Source organism: Caloenas nicobarica, chromosome 1 (genome assembly GCF_036013445.1).
Source record: "Caloenas nicobarica isolate bCalNic1 chromosome 1, bCalNic1.hap1, whole genome shotgun sequence".
Lineage (NCBI taxonomy): Eukaryota > Metazoa > Chordata > Aves > Columbiformes > Columbidae > Caloenas > Caloenas nicobarica.
This window is the reverse complement of record NC_088245.1, coordinates 88,871,500-88,890,770: the sequence shown is the minus strand read 5'-3', so window position 1 is coordinate 88,890,770 and position 19,271 is coordinate 88,871,500. Positions and strand designations below refer to the sequence as shown.

The 19,271-nt window shown below is 42.3% G+C and overlaps 1 protein-coding gene across 1 annotated transcript in view; it reads right to left on the bottom strand.

The window, feature by feature from the left end:
- The window catches only part of TBX15 (T-box transcription factor 15), a 95,664-nt gene that overhangs the window by 13,969 nt on the left and 62,424 nt on the right, over nt 1–19,271 (bottom strand). Inside the window, exons 3-7 of the mRNA XM_065628200.1 lie at nt 16,045–16,146; nt 14,069–14,240; nt 13,518–13,685; nt 10,025–10,089; nt 2,146–2,243 (exon numbers count right to left, since the gene is read on the bottom strand). Coding sequence (XP_065484272.1) covers nt 2,146–2,243; nt 10,025–10,089; nt 13,518–13,685; nt 14,069–14,240; nt 16,045–16,146 — 605 coding nt within the window. The remainder of the gene's footprint in view (nt 1–2,145; nt 2,244–10,024; nt 10,090–13,517; nt 13,686–14,068; nt 14,241–16,044; nt 16,147–19,271) is intronic.

Below are 19,271 nucleotides of genomic sequence, written 5' to 3'. Positions count from 1 at the left end.
GGCAACAGACCCTTACATGAAAAGACAGGCTAAGGCTCAGAGGATCCAAGGTGCAATAACTTACGCTGAAGTCAGCTGTTAAACATCAGTGATTTACTTACCTGTCACAGAATTCATGTGCTTGAAAGCAAGGACATAAATAGGAGATGGACACTGCACATCCTGGTTATCTTACATTTGAGGAGAAGAATCACATGTGGCTTAAAGCCACCTCAGCATTTCTTGTTCTTTCTACCACCAATTTCAAGAACTCCAAACTGGTATATTTTTGCTGGCCCTTGGGGGCTGTCCCAGCAGCCAGAAATTAAAACAGAGTGTGTTTGTACCTTGGCTTTGCACCTATCGCTGAGACCAGGGATCAGCTAGTCACAACAGTCACTGGAGAGGTGAGCACTATGATGGAGGGGATATTTATGACTGTTATCTTGAGGTCATTTTGCATGGCTAAATGCAAAGCTAAGAGCATTGTTTTGTAGTGAGTTACAAAGTTTGGAGACTGACCAATGGGCACAACTTTAGGTAAGGGCTGCCCTAAACCTCATGGTCTGTGGTGCAGTGGTGGTGGTCTGCACAGAGCCGTCTGGTCACAGGATACTGGCTTGCTTCCTGTTTTTTCAGTTGATGAACTATATTAAAACAAGCTAAAAATACATTAAATATTTTCCTTTCCTAATATTACCTTACCACATAAGCAATAGCTGGACTTGCTACTAGGATGTTACTTGATAACCAATGGGAGGGGAGGGTGAGAGCCCAAATAAGGGGTGAGACAGAGGAGGGAGGCTGCTTCAGTGATCATGACCAGGAAAAGAGGCTGTTATGTTTCTATTTAGGTGAGTGACGAAAATGTTCCTGAATCCCTGCTTTAACTCATCTCTGACCGCATAGCCCACCGCAAGTGCTTCTCGACACAAGCCCCTGAGCTTGTGCGAAGCCTCTCCTGGCCCATGCTGCGCTGTTTAAGAAGGGTTAGGTGGTTGTTTAAAGGTCATGCATGAGGAGTCTAACACAGCCACAGGAGTGTGGTCTGTCCTTCTCTAGTGCTGTGCCATCAGAAGAATTATTTAGCAGGTGACCTGGGCTCCAGAGAGCTCCATAGGGAACGAGGGTGGGGAACAGACAGCCAGAAGAGATTCCTCTGCCAGATCCCCTTCTGATCCTGCCCCAGTGATGGGCAGCCCTGGCAGCCACTGCTGCTACCCACCCCCTGGATGAGACCATGGCATCTCCAGGTGGATTCAAGGCCTGGTGCAAAATTTTGGGGTGATGTCAAGCTCAAGTGTGAGAGGCTGGAGAATCTGCTACACAGGGCATGCATTTGGTTTTGACTGTTTAACAACACAAGTGACACCTTTGAACACAGTTTTTGATTGTTCTTTTTCTTGCATTTATATTAGAATGGAGAAAAAGTTCCATTCCCAGTGATCACTGTGTTTTTAATTAGAAATAGCTGCAATGAAATGAATGGGGAAGTCCTAGCCATGCGAAAAAAAAAATAGCAACACTGCCTGAAACTAGAGATGAAAGCCCTACTTAACAAATGAGAGATGTAAAGGGCAGAAGCTATGAAAAGACACAGCACAAACAAGCGGAAAACCCTTGGCCTACCCAGTAACTCCTCCCAGCCTCGTACTAACAGAAAGTCTCTCCAGCAAGGCCACCAGGTTTTGAAAGTGAGGCAGCGTGATCCTACGGGAAGGCACATTTCTGGTCTCCTAAACCTTCCAGAGGACATATACCCCCCCTTCCCCTTGTGTTGCCACACAAATGGCAAACTCTAAATATAAATGGAGAACAACATGCCTGACATGCTGGAGTGTTTCCTCAGGTTCTCTCTGTGCTCTCTTCACACTTAACTCATGCCATGTACCTAGGCTGGTTCTCCCAACTCTGCACTCCTTCCTGCTCCTCCTTCTAGCTCTTAGGTGCACTAGGGACACCAGGGAGGTGAAGTGGCTGCATTACACCTCATAAGGCACAGCTTGTCCCCTGTTTCTATCCATCCTCTCTGCTCAGTGTCCTTTCACAGCAGTCAAGAGCTCAATGAAGCACACGAACCCCCCAGGCCACCAGACACACAGCAGAGCATGTTGCTGTTCTTACACCCTCTTCTCCTGCTCTTTCTACAGCCCTTTGCACACTCACCTTGCTGCTTCTGCATGGTAGTGAAGTCTTCAAAGGTGAGAGTGCGCACGGGGGGCCTCCAGAAGGCGTAGGTCTCCATAATGGCCTCCAGCCCCGTCCTGTGCAATGAAAATAAAACAAGGAGAGAATAATGTCAGTCAGCTGGCAAGGGTATCAGAGCTGGGGGAAGAGGGCTCTGACCTCACTTGACAGGCTGCCAGCAGCCACTGAAAGGTCATCTTGGCATCTGTGAATTCCTCAAGTGAGCCTTCCTGCACAGGTGCTGACCACCAGAGTAAAATGAAATTTCCCTAGCCCAGGATTCCAAAACTCCTAACAGTCTTCCAGTGCTGCCTCCTTTTTAACAAGGATCTCAAACTTCCTGTCTACTTTGCAGGGGACGCATGACCTCAAGGCATGCTTTATACTAGAGCAGGCTTTCACACTTTGTGGATGCAAGCTGTCATGCAAATGAGGGAGGTCTGGGATTCAGGCTACAGAATCAGAGAGATTTCGTGAATTGCCTTTCCCTACCACCTCCTGGTTCTAGACACTGTTCTGAAGTGCTATAGGAAGCTGTCAAAAAAGGACTCTCCTTATCTTTGGACTTCAACTAGAAATGCATAAAAGGCTTTTTATAAAAATGTCAGTGGCATCTCTGCTTTGGGTCCCTAACTCACTGCAAAGACAGTACCAACGAGAAAAATAAAAAAATCAAATGAAAACAGTTTTTCACCTTCAAGGGCTGGCATCTCAGATTTGGTTTTATTTTCACCACAGAACACTAGCTCTGCTGAGTATAACTCCGTGTGCTCAGTGGGAACATTGGTGCAGTATCTGGAAAAGACCCTCATGTTCTTTGTGAGATAATCCCCTAGAGTTTCTTCCCAGGAAAGCTTCTCCTCTGTGAAAGCTGCATCTTGCTCCATTCCCCATTCTTCCCGTTACCCTGCCTCTTTCCCAGCAGCAGGTTACAGCCATCACACTGACTGAACACAACTAGAGATGCTTCGTCAAATGCAAGAACATATCGCCTTTCAATGCAAAAGGCTCTAACATCCCCAGAGCCTCTCATCAGATGTTGAGCTGATACTGGAGCTGCCTTTTGCTTCTGAAAATGTCTTTCTGCACGTGCCTCCACTCACTCAGTTAACTTTCCAAAGTCGCCCCGGAAGCTCAGATGCTTTAAATACATTGGAGTTGGCAAACCAAACTCTGTATTTTAAGAGGAGGTTTAGAAGAGAGGTTGTCGCATGGTGTTTATTAGCTGCTAAGCTGTTAGAAGTAGAAACAGAAGACATCTCTGCATAGCAGTCTCACACTAGTGCTGAGCACATTACAACAAAACTATTTGGTTAATAGAGTGGCCTCTGCCAGCTCATGGAGCTCAGAGACAACAAGGCAGCACAGAATGTGAACCCAACTGCTAAGCCGGGCTCTGTGCAAAAGCAGCTCTTCGATTACCTGTATCACCCTCAAGATTTCCTCTGCTTCCTGTGTGAGAAAGCCAAACATGTTCAGACTCCATCTGCTTCTTGACACACACAGTCAGGAAGAGAACAGTACCTTTTTGCAGCCTAGCAGAACAATCCCCAGCCCGAACACTGAGGGAGGACTTTCTGGTACACCCAGGGGGCATAAAATGCCTTAAGCAAGTCACAATGCAAGAAGACCTGCTGTTGAAAGGACCTGCCTTGGTGATTAAAACCAAGTAATACATCCCGAAAGGCAGACTGAAAGTTCCAGCTGTGCTAATCCAGCTGGTCTGTGTCTGCCACAAGGATTGTGCGGGAAAGCAGGGAGGTCAGCTCACTAAAACCAGTGTTCACACAGTCTGGCTCAGGCATTAGATCTCCGTGCACATAACCCCACTCTGCACCAGCATCTGATTTCTAGCTCTGCTCTCATGACCCCCTTCCAGTAAATTCCAGTCCCTAACAGGAGCTGACTCAGGGAAACAGTAAAGGCAGGTTAAAGCAATTACCCCTGCCTCTGCCTGCAGCCCACATCATTCTCAGCTCAGTTTGACTCACAGTTTCTAGCTCTCCATCAACAACATTCCTCTGTATTAATGCAGTTCTCACAAGTACCATATAATAAGTACTTCTAAAAGAAAAGGGAAATAGAGAATAGTCAGGAGATAACAAAAAGAAGAAATAAAAGAGTAAGTTAGAAATAATATACTGGTTTCAGGGTTTTGGACTCCACTCTGCCTTCAAGCTGTCAAAGGGTAAATGGCAGCACCGAATGTACCAGAGCAGCTTGAAAAGCAGATTGAGCCTCTTTCTATTCCTGCCCCTTATACCAGGGAAAGGAGAGATGTCACCAGCAACCCACCTTCTTCACATGCTGCTCCCAGGTCTCCAGGGAGGGCCTAGAACAGCCCTTTTGCTGTGGACATGGCTCCTGTCACCCTCCACATTCCACACTACCACTGCCAGCAGCAACAGTGCAGCTTTGCAAACTGCCATGTCATGCTCAGGGCAGCACTGCAGCCACAGGTACCTGCAGAATGGATGCCACACTCCACAGCTGGCTTAAAGCCACCTCTTTCCTCTTCCTGCCCCAAGTGAGAGTTCCTCAGAGGAGTGCACATGTTGAACATCCATTATAAAGCACCCTAAGTAAATATCACCCAAATGGGTGATAGAGTTCAAAGTTATGTGCAGTTCTACACAAAATTTAGGCCCCTGCATACTAGATCATCCATTATTTCCTGTTGTTTTGGGGGTTTTTTAGGTTTTGTTTGGGGTTGTTTTGGTTTTGTGGGTTTTTTTGTTTGGGGTTTTTTTTGGTTTGGTTTTGGTTTTTTAAATCTGTACAGAACAAATGTTGTGGGTGTTTTTGAAACGATATCTAAGCAGAACATACCCTTACTGAACTTTCACATCAGACAAGATCCATGAGACAGCAGCTTCATGTACTACCCTGCTAGGTACCTACCACCCCAGGTACAGAGTATTGCACAAAAACAACATGCAGCCATGCAAAAACAGCTTGGGTCAGAATGCATACCACCTTTGTGCGAGTGATTTTACAACTCTGTCCTCAATCTTTCAGTATCGTTTTTTCTTCTGTGTGTGATGCATTGCTATTTTTCTAAGAAACAAGTAAGGTGAGGGAGTGGGAATCAAGAAATTCCATCACTGTCAACTCTAAAAACCCTCTCTCCCATAGCAGTTTATGATATTAGTGTGGTACCACACCACAGACTTCCACCATCAGGACAGAAAGGCAGCACTGTCCTAGTCAGCAGAAATACTGGAGTGCTATTCCGTGTGTGTTCCAGCCCCAAATGGGGAAACAAACCCCACCTGGCCAATTAAGAGACATTTTGGGAGAGCAATAAATGCTGACCAAAAAAAAAAAAAAAAAGTGTTTTCAACATTTCTGAAGTCTCAGCAGCTCAACAACTTCTTTTGGACTTTGGTGAGGGCTGCTTGGTACCAAGTGTGCTGAATATTATCCATGTGGCATCCACTTTCTCTTCCAAAGAACTGCACTGAAAAATTGACTTCAAACTGTCTATCAGGCCATAAACTCTCCCCTCTCACACCATCTTTATGAAGGAAGTAAAAAAAAAAGTATCAGAAGAGGACTCACTGCCAGCTTTATTTTAATAAGGTCAGTCCTTTAAAAGGTATCCAAAATTCGCTCTCTCTTTTTCATGCATTTTTTTATTTTTAGTGCTATAAACTTTTAATAATGGGCAATAAATGAAACAGTTCCATTGTCTGAAAAATGAAAAAATATGTACAAGCTATCTGTGCAACTCCATAATCCATGCCATACGGCTGACCTTGCCATTCCCACTGCAGGCAGGATTCAGGTCATCGTTTCGTTGTTCACTGGGGAAGCCAAACTATTGGCTCCAAGCACCCTCCAGGCTTTCTTACACTAGACAAAAGCTCAAAGAGCATTTCCAACACAAACAGCTTTTATTCACCTCAGCTGCCCACATCTGAAAAGAAAGTGCTGTTGCTTGCCTTTAGCTTAGGGTTTTTTCTCCCATCACCCTGCTGGGTTTCCTGACTGTTGTCCCTTCTGGCTTCCTCCTGGATAAGGAGGTCCCCCAAGCATCCCACTGTCAAGCCTCCAAAAATAGGCTCCGTGGCATTCAATCTGCACCCTCACTACCCAAACACTTGGCTAGATGAGCTCCATGTGTCAAAAACTCTGGTTCTCAGTCTCTTGAAGTTCAGGAAAGCAACCAAGTAATACTTGCCTCATATGTACATTATTTAGGTATCCTTTCACCATCAAGACCGTTTCTGTTGCTTCACTTTTACAGATGCTTCCTGTGCTTTTGCAGATAAAGCAAAAAATGGACCAAAAATCACGTAGAGGGAATCTCTAAAAAGTGGGAAATAAGACTTGGCCTTCTAACACCAACTAAATCCCTAATCTTTCAAGGCTCATGGTCTGATTGCTGACCACCTTTAGTTAAGGCAGAGTGCTCTAAGACTGCAAAACAACGTCAAGCTGCTGAGCTGTTGCATCCTTCCCTCTGAAACACCTCACTGCTTCTTCTCCTAGTGCAAAGACTGAGGCAGCTATGAAAGGGAGACAACTATGAAAACAACTGAAGGAGATCCAAGAAGGGATCCCTGAAAAGATCGCTCCTCCAGATGAATACAGACAGTTATGCCATGATGGATTGTCCTGGAGCAGCAGTTTTTTAGCAATCTCTTGCAACAACAAAGGCAGATCACTCTCAGAAGAAAGGCAGTGAGCTGATGGCAGTGGAAGATTTAAAAGAGAAACTAGTTCTAAAAAAAATAGTTAACCCTATAATTTCTGCAGCAGGCAACGAGAGTGAAACAATGTCAGAATAAGAAATGAGTGAAGGAAAAACATCCATCTCCATTCCGTGGAAAAGCCTCAACACAAAGCAGAAGGAAATGTCTTAGGGAAGAAGTGGCCTAAGAGTTCCTCTTTTTCCATCATCTTCTGTTTTTTCCGGTGTTTGTTTTTGTTTTGATTTGTTTGGGGTTTTTTTGGTTTTTTGTTTTGTTGGGTTGGTTGGCGGGGGCGGGGGGCAGTGGGCATGGGGAGGCGGGACTGTTGGATTGGTTTGGTGTTTTGTTTGTTTGGGGTTTTGGTTTTGTTCTTTTTTTTTTTTTTTCCTTCATCTTTTGCTGGAAAACTCTAAGCATGGCTCTAACTCTATGTCCGGATTACTCTGGGATATGGTGCCCTGGAGCAGCCTCAGGCATTCTGTGGCCCCTGCTGCTGCCATACTTTTTCTTTTAAGACTTTATACAGAAAACCTCTTAGATATATACTAGACATGGCTCCTTCACAAATGGCCCTTTTCTCAAATTATTACCCTTTTCTTCATTTTCAGCAGGATGTTCTCTAGCTGGAGTCTGCTGCACCATAGCTGACCAAAGCTGTTGTGACGTTGTGGGGAAGCTACAGAGTATCTCAGTCTTCACTCCTGTTAGCCAGTGATCCTGATGAGATTAGAAATTCACAAGTGGAAGAAGAGCCAGCCAGCACAGTTAAGAAAAGTCTCATTTAGAGTCCTTTCCACACATGGCTTGGACCTTAGTGCTTTTCTCCTCCCTACGTGTACATCTATGTGCATGTTCTCTTTCAAGGGAGCAGCTGAGCCTTTAGAGTGTCCTCCGCTAGTTGACAACAGCGGTGCAGCCTTAGCCAGACCACCGCTTGTGAGGCAGGCGCCTGACTGCTATATATGCTTGCAAATACCTTTGCCTGTTTTTTCTTCCTAAAGCCTCAGGCTGCTCTCTTTGATGTGTAATACCTTAAAGATTTTAATTCCTCTTTACATCAGCAGAGAGCCTTCCCCACAGCTGCAGCCATATAGCAATTTCCTGCCCTTTCTTAAATCAATGAGCTACAAAGATCAGTAATTCCCAACCTTTTCAGGAAGCTGTCCAAATTCACTGGGCTAGGACCTTATTAATGCCTTCCACATTAATCTCACCCACCATGTACCTGGAACTGCATCAATCCCTCTTCTAAGTCCAGCCTCTCCTGCAGCTGTATCTCTGCAGACAGGGAAGACCTTGTATCTGGGGCACATGCTCTTCTTCACCCACATGGGAGAGGAGAGCAGAGTAAAAGACATAAATGCCTCAAAGCACCAGAACTAATGGTCACAGTGGGGATTAAATAAGGACGGTAACATCTTTTTGCATAGCTACAGTAAGATGAGAGCAGAGGAGCTGAGCTAGGAAGTCACTAGGTCAATAACATGTCTTCTTTGTGATTATGGAGGGCATAGCGTTTGAATGGATGATGGGAAATACGGAGCCACTACCCATTCGCTGTGTTCACTAAATACTTCCCATACTAAACCATGAATGAGGTGGTCATCCTCGTGGACACACACAAGAGGATTATGCAGGTAAAAACTGAATTACAGTGTCCATGAGGACAGAAAATGAGCGCTGTGCACACAACTTTCACTCTGGTCTGCAGGCTCATAGCCTTGCTTTACAAACCTGGGCTTCTTGTAACGTATGTCTAATATATACGTCTAATTGTATCATTTACTTAATGTTTAAAGTCTTTGTCACACTAATTTAAGGGATTCCCATGTCATTTAGATCTGAAGTACTTAGATCTGCTGCCAACTCTGCTGGATTCATTAATGGCAGAAAAAGTTGAAACTTTTTGTTTGGACTTTCTTATTCTTTTCTGATAACTCTGTAATGTATTTTACTAATACAAAATGTTTTTTAATTAAAGTTCCTGGTTTACTATTGTGTTGTTAAAAAATAACTTATTCTAAATAATGTCTAAGGTGTTCTACTTAATCTTTTCATAAAAATTCTGACAAAAGTGGCACAGAATGAAATAATTTGACATCACTGGAGAAAAACTGAAATTGTTTGAATCTAGAACATTTTTGCACTTTTATCCTGAAAACCTATCAGAAACTCATTTTTTCTTCTAATATAAGGGAAGTATTTGTGCTCCAAGTTTCAGAATTTCCTGTGAAAATTAAAATTTTTTAAAATTCCCTCCAGCCATCTCTACATATAATAGAGAACAAGCAAAAGTGTCTAGGTCCATTCTCCTACTTCTTTCATTATTTTACAGAGTGTTAGCCTGTGACCAATTTACCTGTTTTATAATCTGCAATCCTCCATTTTTCTCTCTCTGTTCTTCATTTTAGTAACAAAAAAAAAGGAAGAAATGAAGAAACTCTACAGTATCTTTGCAAGTTCATTTATTTTTCCTAATTCTTCGGATATCATGGCACCGTATCAGTAATGTATGAACAGCTTACTAAGAACTTATCAGAGACATTAAAAGAAGTTTTAATTGTGTTTCTCAATAATGACTGGGAAAGTACAGAAAAACATTAAAATAATAGAAAAGAGCATAAATAAATAAATTATTCAGCATAAAAACCAAAAGCAAACAAAAAACCTCACACATGTACTGAAGAAAACAGCCTTGAAAGTATTGGTAATATAAGGAGTACTGATGTAGCAGTGAACAGGAAATTAAACATATAACAGCAAAAACCTACAGTCACAGAAAAATGTCACCAAGCAGGAAAGGGGTAAGCTGTCTTTGCAGATATGTTGTCTAAGAATATCTAAAACCCTGTCAGGGGTTGGGACTGCAGGATCCAGGCAAAGTTAAGAGCAGCACTGGAGGAGACTTCAGAAAACAAATAGGGTCAGTCTAGCTGTCTAACCTGGAAAGTATTTTCTCAGGGAGCCATCATTATACATTGGCTCTGTTTAAGCAAGGTAAAACAGTCCTTCCAATTCATTTAAGAACTAGTCTACAACAAACTTCTCTTGTAAAAATTAATTATGATCACAAAACACCTTCCTCAGACTTAGACACATGCCCTGTGCACTCATCAGAGGCAGGAGAGAAGAAATGAACGGGAAACACAAGCTCCTCTTACCTGTTTCTTCCAGAATCTCTGAAACCTTTTGCAAATGGGTTTCTGTCAATTTTTAATCTGGTGATCTACAAAGGAAGAAAAAGAGAATCAGTTGATCTCTGCAATCTTTTTTTTCTTTCAACAAATGAAAATTACTGATGATTACCACTCTTGCCCAAACCACCTACATTATGATCTTTTATACTTACTTCCTCAGACTTATATAAAATTACCCGTCTGTTAACTATGAACAGATTATCTGCCTAGCAAATGAATGGTGCCAGAGGCACCAGAAATCTGGCTGCTTCAGGAAACCTGATGCAGCGCTGGGGCTGAGAAGCTGTTCCCAAAGAAGAGGCACACCTTGGACCCAGGTGCAAAACCCCAGGAGATGTAAGTCATCAAGGGCCATGTGGTTTGGGAAGCAGGCATACTGCTCAGATTTCGCTGGTATCTGGGTTATCCCAGCCTCAACACTAGATAAGCAGCAGATGGATGCACTCATGGACTTTCAAACAATGCCAAGGAGAAAAGGAGAACCAAAGCACAGGCTACAGCCTCCAAAGACAGCAGCTGGCCACCCAGTCACATGCACCAGGTGCTGCTGTTCTCGTCAGCATCTGGGTTACCCTTCAAGGGTTTTCTGGTCTGGAAATGATTTTTTTTTCTTTTTTTCCCCTACTGTAAACAAAGAAGAAGACGGCCAGACTGAGTGCTTTGGGGGAATCTTCCTTCCTGCTTTGTTTTTAGACATGGATTCCATGTTGATAAATATGGAAATAACAGTGGGATTTTGACCTTGCAGCCCATGATATCGTATCTTCTGTCGGCTATTCCCCAACCTGGTGCAGCATGAGACCTTCCCCCTGCCATCCTCACCTTGTCCTGGAGAAAATGTCTCTGGAGCAGGAAGACAAGAAGATCTCCAGATACTATCAAATTTGAGGTGTTTTTGCTGAAACTGCTCAAAAGGTACTGGTTTAATACAGACTGATCTGAAGCGGGTTTGCAGGTGTTTTGCTTCTGTCAGAACCAGGATCTTGCTCTGGATATTAACCTCAGGTCTGGAACGCAGCTCCTATTTTTGCAGAAGCTTAATTTGTGAGCTTAATTTCCGCTAGCCTGACTTTGCAGCTGTCCTGGGACTTCTGTGTACAGAGGCAGATATGTTCTGTGGAGGATGGAATTACAGCAGAGGGAATCCCTGTGGTGGATTTGCTAACATTTTACAATTGTTTCCAGAGACACTTCTTCCAATAAGGCAAAGCTTTACAGCCATTGGAGGGCATGCAGGCAGATTCAGGGGATTTAAATTTATTTTTAATGAAGAAGTTTCTCCAAGCCACCAGAATCTCCTTTACTGGTATTATAAAAATTCCCTACCCCCCAATTTGGTTTTGGTTTGTTTCGTTTTTTACAAAACCCCCAAATGTTTGGAATTCAGAGAGACGGGAAGACATTTCAGTGCTTCTTTACAGTGAGGTGGCCTACAGTGTCAGTGCGTGAGACCCCTCCCTTACCTGTGTAATTATGTCTTATAGATCTGGTCATCAGGGAAGAATGACAGGTTTATTTCCTGTCATTTCTTCTCCTTTCTCTATCCTCTTTCCATGCCTGGTCTACAGTTAAAAGTTTGTGGAGTACACACATTTGGGTGTAGGGGACAGGAAATTTCCAGTCCTGTGATGACAGCAAGCCCACCATTGTGCTGCAATATTTTTTTCTGCTGGAATAGTTGATCCATTTTGGATCCTGATTTAAGTCAATTCAAGGGGATCAGACTGAGAAAAAGTTAGGAGTGGGTGTCCAGAAGCAGTCATGGGAGCACTGTCAGCAAGTGTGCTCTCTTATATGTTGCAAAATAAAAACTCTGTAACAATTCACTAAATGGTTACAATTCACAATTGTTACAAATAGGCTAAATATGACAATTTGCCCTAAACTGATTTGACATGGGTGTCTCCCTCAGTCCCAGAATATCAGATATAATGGTGTTCACTGAGTTCATTAAGTCATTCTCCAGAAGCACAGAGGTTGTCATGGAGAAATATTTACCTCACCATTTCTGATTCAAGACTCCTCTGCAATGTATGGCAGAAAAATGTATAATCTATTTTCCTAACAGGCTTGATAGCAGATTATTTTTCTTCCAAGCCCATTTGTACCCTCACTCCAATTTATTAGAGTACCTCTCTAAGTGGACACATTACTAACACAACAAAAACCTTCAGAAACTGAGATTCTGTTTCACATGCCTGGGAAAAATTACATTACACATCCCTTGTAACGCCATCACAACCCCCACCATAGTAAGGAGGATGACAGTAAGAGGAAATGGGATGTGCACAGCCCCTCTCACCTGAGAGTAGGACAGGGAGTGTGCATACACGAACAAGAGAAGAGGAGCACACTGAGATTAAAGCATGACAAGAGGTGGTATGAACTCTAACAAGAATTCCTGAGGACTCCCACAGATGAGCAATACATAAGGAGCTGGCAGATAAGCAATACATAAGGAGACTACAAAAGGAATGGGTAGGTATAAGGATCTCTCAATGTGTGCAATGAACATGCCTGCAGAAGCAATGAAGCGGGCCACCTCCTCCTTAAAAACTAGGAAACCGGTTTTCACTGGCCACTGAAGAAGGGGGAGCAAATGCGTGCGATCCACAGCGAGACCTTTCCAAAAGTCCTTTGCCATTCCTCAAATGCTTACATTCTCAAATAATCATATTTTCCTAGCAATTAGTTTCCTCTAAGAGACATCATATCTTAGGGGAAAATAGGAGTGGACAGGGAATTCTGCAATCAAATGCTAGTGTGGACTGAGATTACATTTCTTAATGCCATGTAGTTTAAGAAAAAGGGCAGATCAGTAACAAAGCTCAGTAGTCAAGGCCTCTGCAGATTGGATTCTGCTGTGGCAATGTCTTCTTATGATATCTGGAGTCAGTGACACTCTCCACTGGGAACCGCACAAGACCTGAATCAAATGTGTATTCTGCATGAGAATTTTAGTTCATAAGCAATACATGGACTGCTGCTGCTGATGTTCAAAGGCTTCTTTTGTCAGAAAACTGGTGAGATTCCTCTTATCTAAAACTTCTTCCTTCATTTTAGCAGTGGAAAAACTCCTATGTGTCTTCTCTCTGAGATAACAGATCTGGACTAGTTTGTAGTGCCTTACAAAGCAGGACACTGTATTTTGTACCACAAGGCAGCAAGGAAAAGTGAACACAATACATCTCTTCATGGCTGATCTCACCTCCTTACTTTACAATAAAAACTGCGGACACCTTATCTGCAAGATGGTTTTCTAGCTAGACAGCACATCTACATGCTACCTCATAGCAAGCATTTTCTTTTTGTGCAGAAGAAAAAAGAGTGAGCCTGTAAAATGTACACTTTTCTTGAGCTATGTTTCTTAGAGAAGTTAATGTCTCAAACACAGAGAGTACACTGATATTTTGATGAACACACAACATAAAAGGAGCCTGAAGGCACACAGTTTTACCTGTTGATTTTGGTATGCTGTCACTGTGGTGAAGACAGTCTCAGGGAAGTTGAAGGTTTTCACCCCATCTCCTGAAGGAACTGGCTTTGTAGGAGAAAGATCACTGCTGAAGTCCTTGCGAATGACATGAACACGAGGCTGGTACTTATGCATTGAATGTAAAATTATCTAAAAAGAAAACAAAAGGAGAATAAACCTTTTTTTTTTTTTTTTTTTTTTTTTTTCAAATATTCTACACTACACGCAGATATACAAGGAAGCAGGGATGGAGTTAAGGACCAGCATGAAGAAAATTACTCTTTTCTTACAAGTATGTAAGAGATTAAGTTTGTGCTATGTACAAGGAGAAAGGGGCTCCATTGCTTTATAAGGTCAGGCAACATTTTGAAGAAAAGTGCTGAAGTAGGGAAAAAAGCTCCATAAATCTGGAGAGTGGCTATGGGCATGCATGCTCAGCAGAACACAGGAGTATCAGAGGAGTAGCATCACCCTTTTGAGCCTGAGAAGAGGTAAGCTGGGGCAGAAGGCACCACAATTAGCTTCTAACTTACATGGCCTTGATCATCAAGCTCGTTGTTGGTCAGCTTGAGCTTGTCAAAACTGACCACCTGCCTCATCCAGGTATCTCCAGAAGCCAGTGAGTCAGGGTGGATGTAAACCCTCGGGGGCACTGGGGAGTCAGCATTGCCAGCCACCATCCACTTGGAGCTGTGGTACACATACCTGAAAGAGGAAGGAAAAATGGCCAAGTGAAGCTGTCAGTCACTCACTGGAGGAACATTTCCAGGGCTTCTCCTCCCCTACCATGCATGCACCTCAAGCTCTCATTTGTAGTCAGGGGAGAATGTGCTTTATTGCAACCTCCTACCTTCTAAATGAAACCCAGATTACCCTGAGCCACTTGTTCAGGCTTGATTCATTATTAAAACCACCTTTGCAGTTATTTTCCCTGTAAAACTCTGCCGCATGTGCCTTCTAAACTCCTTAACCCTCTCTGAGCCAGAGTAAGAGGCTGAAAAATACAGATAAACAAAGCCTTCTCTGAAAATATTAACAAATTCCCTGTAGTTTCTGGAAATCTGCACTGGCTGCCATGCCAGCCTGTGCAAAATACATGTGTCTTCACCCAGAAAGGGCAAAATCAAATAGATACTACTAGAACAACTGATAAAACAGAATTCTGGTTTGAAATGTTGCAAAATAGGAAATTCCATATAGTAATACAAATGTTGGGATTAGAGGAAAAAATATTTTTTGTGTTCCTAGTCTTTTGTGATATTTTGTGAACCTGATCTAGCCATCCTATATATGCCATGAATTTCTCTAACACAGCTTTGCCTAGACGCTTTTTCTTTCTGACCCACAGCTCCTTCAGCCTAAGGCATTTCACAAACAGTCCTGCTAACACCTCTGAGTTCTGCCATGTGCTGTCCTTCATTGAGTCTCTACTTAGCTCTCCTAAGCTATTTCAGTCCTTGCCTACAAACGGTGACCTGTTTTATGTATTTTCAAAAGAAAAAAGAAAGAAAAGAGAGGAGAGGAGAGGAAGAAGAAGAAGAAGAGAAAAGAGAATCCATTCCTTTCATTACTGGTTTGTTCTGTGTGGCTGCACAAACTAACAAAGACAGAAATGTATTTATTTATATATTTATTTTTCACATTAATGCAGCCAGAACTGCACTCAAAGAAAGGGACAAAACATCTAGCTGAATATCTGGAACTACCTTGATTCTTCCCAGGAAAAGCATTTTCCTGAGAAACACTCTGCACAATCTGAAAGCAAAAATGTAATATTTAGCATTTGAAACAGAGGATCAATTTTTGAATCCTTGAAATGAGGTGTGATCCAGACTATTTGGGGAAAAGACTTGCTCTCAGGGGTCTTTTAATGAGTATAGACAAATCACCTCTGCCTGGATAGTTTTCTGGGATACAGAGGATCATGAGTTTTCCAGAGTACTTTTTAGGATTGGGAGCCCATTAATAGCAGAGAAATCTCTTCTTCAGTCTTCCAGCTCAGTGATGGAGATTCACCAGAAGGTTTCTCAGTGTCTCCATGCTGCAGGTCAGGACTCACATCCCCTGTGGCTGCTGTGCTGGACAGTGAATGCTTTTAAAACAAAAATCACCCAATTCAGTTCAGGCCAGACCTGAGCTGCCACTTGCCTATTCCTTTACTGCTGAAGTAGTTCTAAAGGCTCCAGACTCCCCATTGATAACTCCAGTTATCAGTTCCGTCAGACAGACAGTCATTGCTACTTATGTGATTGTGAAATACATGCTAGGGATCTCCAATTAAAAACTGCTATTTGAAAAAAGCAAGATTTCAATCCAAAAGTGCAAAAGAGTATATTAAACTTCTGGTTTTATGTCTTACGATTCTGGTCAAATCAACTATGTTGGTGTAAATCAACGTGGTCTCCTCCAGCCTACCTTTGCATACCTGTATAATGGCATGTGTCTTTCCTAGGCTTTCATTGACAGTGAGTTTTCACAATGTTCCTACCTCTGCACCTAAAAAGCTTACCTGTATCTCTTGTTATCCACAGGCACAATGTCCATGGCAATATAATACTGCTGGTGAGGATCCAATCCTGTAATTTTCACTCTCATGGCTGGAAACATCCTCCTGGGAAGAGTAGAAATATGGAAGAAAATGAATAAGGAAGCTGAAGGGGCTCCTTAAGCCCTTCTCCAACACCAGGAGCACACTACTTTACACAGATCAGTTCCTGATATGACTCCTTTGGGCTTGGTGTGGGTAGCAAAGACTGTGGTTTGAATCTTGAATATTTTTCCACTTAAGAAAAGGGGTAGTGGGATAACCTGCTACCTATGGATAACAATAAAATATTCCCAACCAAGCAGTCTGTCTGTTCCCAGCTCCTAGCAGACAGTTCTGTTACACTCCACACAGATTGTCCTCTCTGGACATTTCAGTACACAGATGGGCAGTGCACCTTCTTCCTGCTGTTCTTCCTGTTGGTCATCCACCTAGAATTATTCTCTCATGTCACACTAAGTGCAGGATCACTTTATTTATCTTTTTTGATAAAATCACATTTCAATATGGAGTCTGATGGTACTGGAGTAATATTTAAAGAAAATCCATTATCCTGAAAGATCCTCTTGCTCTTATGTTTATAGTTAAGAAAGAATGTGCTTCAAGTTAATCTGATTATTAGGCATATTATTTCACATTTAACAGAAATACTGGCAGGTTTTCTTGAAGTATAGGTAGTTTTTTGTGCAATCTTTTTAATAAGTGTTGTCTTTTCTATGACATATGATCCAGATCTGTCTTAAGTATTTTCTGCTGATAGGCAAGATATGAAACTCTGCACCAGCAAGAAACAATTTGTGTCTGTTCTTCTCTGAGCACAAGCTTAGCTCTGCTGTGTACTAGTTACTGTTCTGAAGGTGTTTGTAGCTAGATAATTGTTTCAGAAGAGAACAGCTCAGAACTATTTTAATGACAAAACTTGTCTGTGTTAGTGTGGCTACGACATAATTTCTCCTTCTTAAAAAAATTCCGGTTGCCAGTAATCCAATTGAGATATACTTGAGTGGTTTCTCAGCCCTTATCTGAGCAAAACTTTAGCTGAGGTCCTACGGGAGTGTGTTACCCAATTGCATGATTTCTGCCCAGAAGATACAGGTCTTTAGTAGGAGAAACTCTGAATGTACTGGATGCTTACAGGAAATTACATTCTGCTCCTCTGATAAGTAGATATATTCTTGTGGAGTGAAGGTATTTTGGATGGAAGGAAGATATTAAAGGGGAAATTAAAATCCCAATGCCAAAATCATGGAAAAGTATACATCCCCTAGAAACCATCATGGCACTTTCTCTTCTATCTATTGAGGATTAGTGAAATGTCAAGGAAGAAGATTTAAATCTCTGCCCAACAGTCCTGTTTCTCAAAGTATTACCAGTGGACACAGCCTGGAGGAGGAAGAAGACAGGAAAGTTTATGCCAACATCTCCAAACATGTCTCTAAACAATCACACTGAAGGGATGTGACCATGAGAAACTATTTTATTCTTTCCCATCCAGTGAACATACAGCCACTTGCAGAAGAAGGTGGAAAGGAGGAGATTGGTGCTTAGCCTTTGCCCTACCCACAGCTCTTCCATTTCAGGCCACTGAGAAGGGAAGTTCTGATCTGTTAGTAACTGCATCTGCCTTGGAAAAGGGCAATTATCATGGGGGGTGGGGAGAGCACCACCTTACAGCTGCTGGGGCACAGCTACCCAGAGTTATGAGAGACATAAAACTGTCAGAAAAATTGTCTGCAGAAACCCTTTAAGGAGAGTGGAGATCTGTGCAATGGATGGTGCAAGTTTGCTATTTGAACAATTCAGGTGTAAAAAAGGAATAATGGATTAATCTTTGGTGGCTTGAGGGCATTACCTTGTTTCTACCACAATGGCTCATTAAATCTGCCAAGCCAAATGGGTACAGGATATGGCATTTTACAATCTAGCTCTCCTTAATTGGAGAGAGGTGGCTTGGGAGAAGCTTAAGAGGTAGGTCACGTTTCAGAGGGTTGATGAGAAACCCAGGATTAAATCTGAGTCTCTTTGGGTCTAAATCTGTGCACTGTATTGGGAAAACTGAACACTGTGTGTTCCAAGAAGCTCTCTCCAAATCTGCAGCACAATGTAAGGTTGCAGTATAGCCTATTGGGTTGTTTGCTTATGAAATACCTTGTAAAAGATTACCACAGACCATTCAACAGGCTTAGAAGCTAATCTCTAAAATTACCAGAGAGGGTTCAGCTGATCCCACTGCTTTCTCTAAGGTTTCGGTGTCCTTTTAAAGTTTTGTAAATTATTGCTGGTTTTCTTTTTCTGTGGGCGTAAAAGTAACTCTAGTTTCTTTGCCATTAGGATGTGGCCTGGAACTGTCAAGCAGGTGTCCAGCAGCACAGCTGTGCAGAAAAGGGAAAATGGTAAAGGAATAGGCAAGTAGCAGTGACTTAGGGAGGTGCTCAGGTGTAATCCTGGTTAAGACCCTGTGCCCTGTGTTTCCTCTTGGCTGGCTCTTGGCCCCCCCAGAGGCACTAACCCTATAGAAAAATGGAGGCTCAACAGTTTGGAAGTCACTCAGATCATTTGAATATGGCTGTGTTAATATACAGTCAAGGGCCTTTCGTCTAGAAGGATATCAGCTAGCTTTGTACTCAGGAGCTACAGACACCAAGGACGTCTGTTTTCACAGGGAGCAGGTGATGACATCTGATATAGTTTAGGAGGAGGTTTTATATCAACAACAGTTTGGAATGATCAAGTTATTTATATATTAGCTTTACCACTCAGCAGGAAAACAGTCTTCCTAAACTTAGACTGTGAACTTACACACAGTATCCCTTTAGAGGAAATACGGTGTGATATGAAATAAGTTATTACAATTATTTTAGCACCACTTAGAAGTATATTAAAAAGCATTTTTGTAACAGCCATGTGCCTCAGTCTACTCAATTTCTGTCTTCTTCCATAACAAGAATGATGTTTCTGAAACTCTAAATGTGAAGAAAATTGATATGAAATTATATATAATGATCTCTAGAACTTGATCAAAATAGTATTTGCCAGCACAGTAGTGTACTGATATTAGGAACCATGTTTGGGAACTTTCAGCAATAGAAGGAAGTAGCTGGATTGTGCCAGCTAGCATTATTTTTTTGTTGATTTTTTTGAAAATTTTCATTTAACAAAAAATATGGCTAAATTTTTCAATTTTCCTTTGT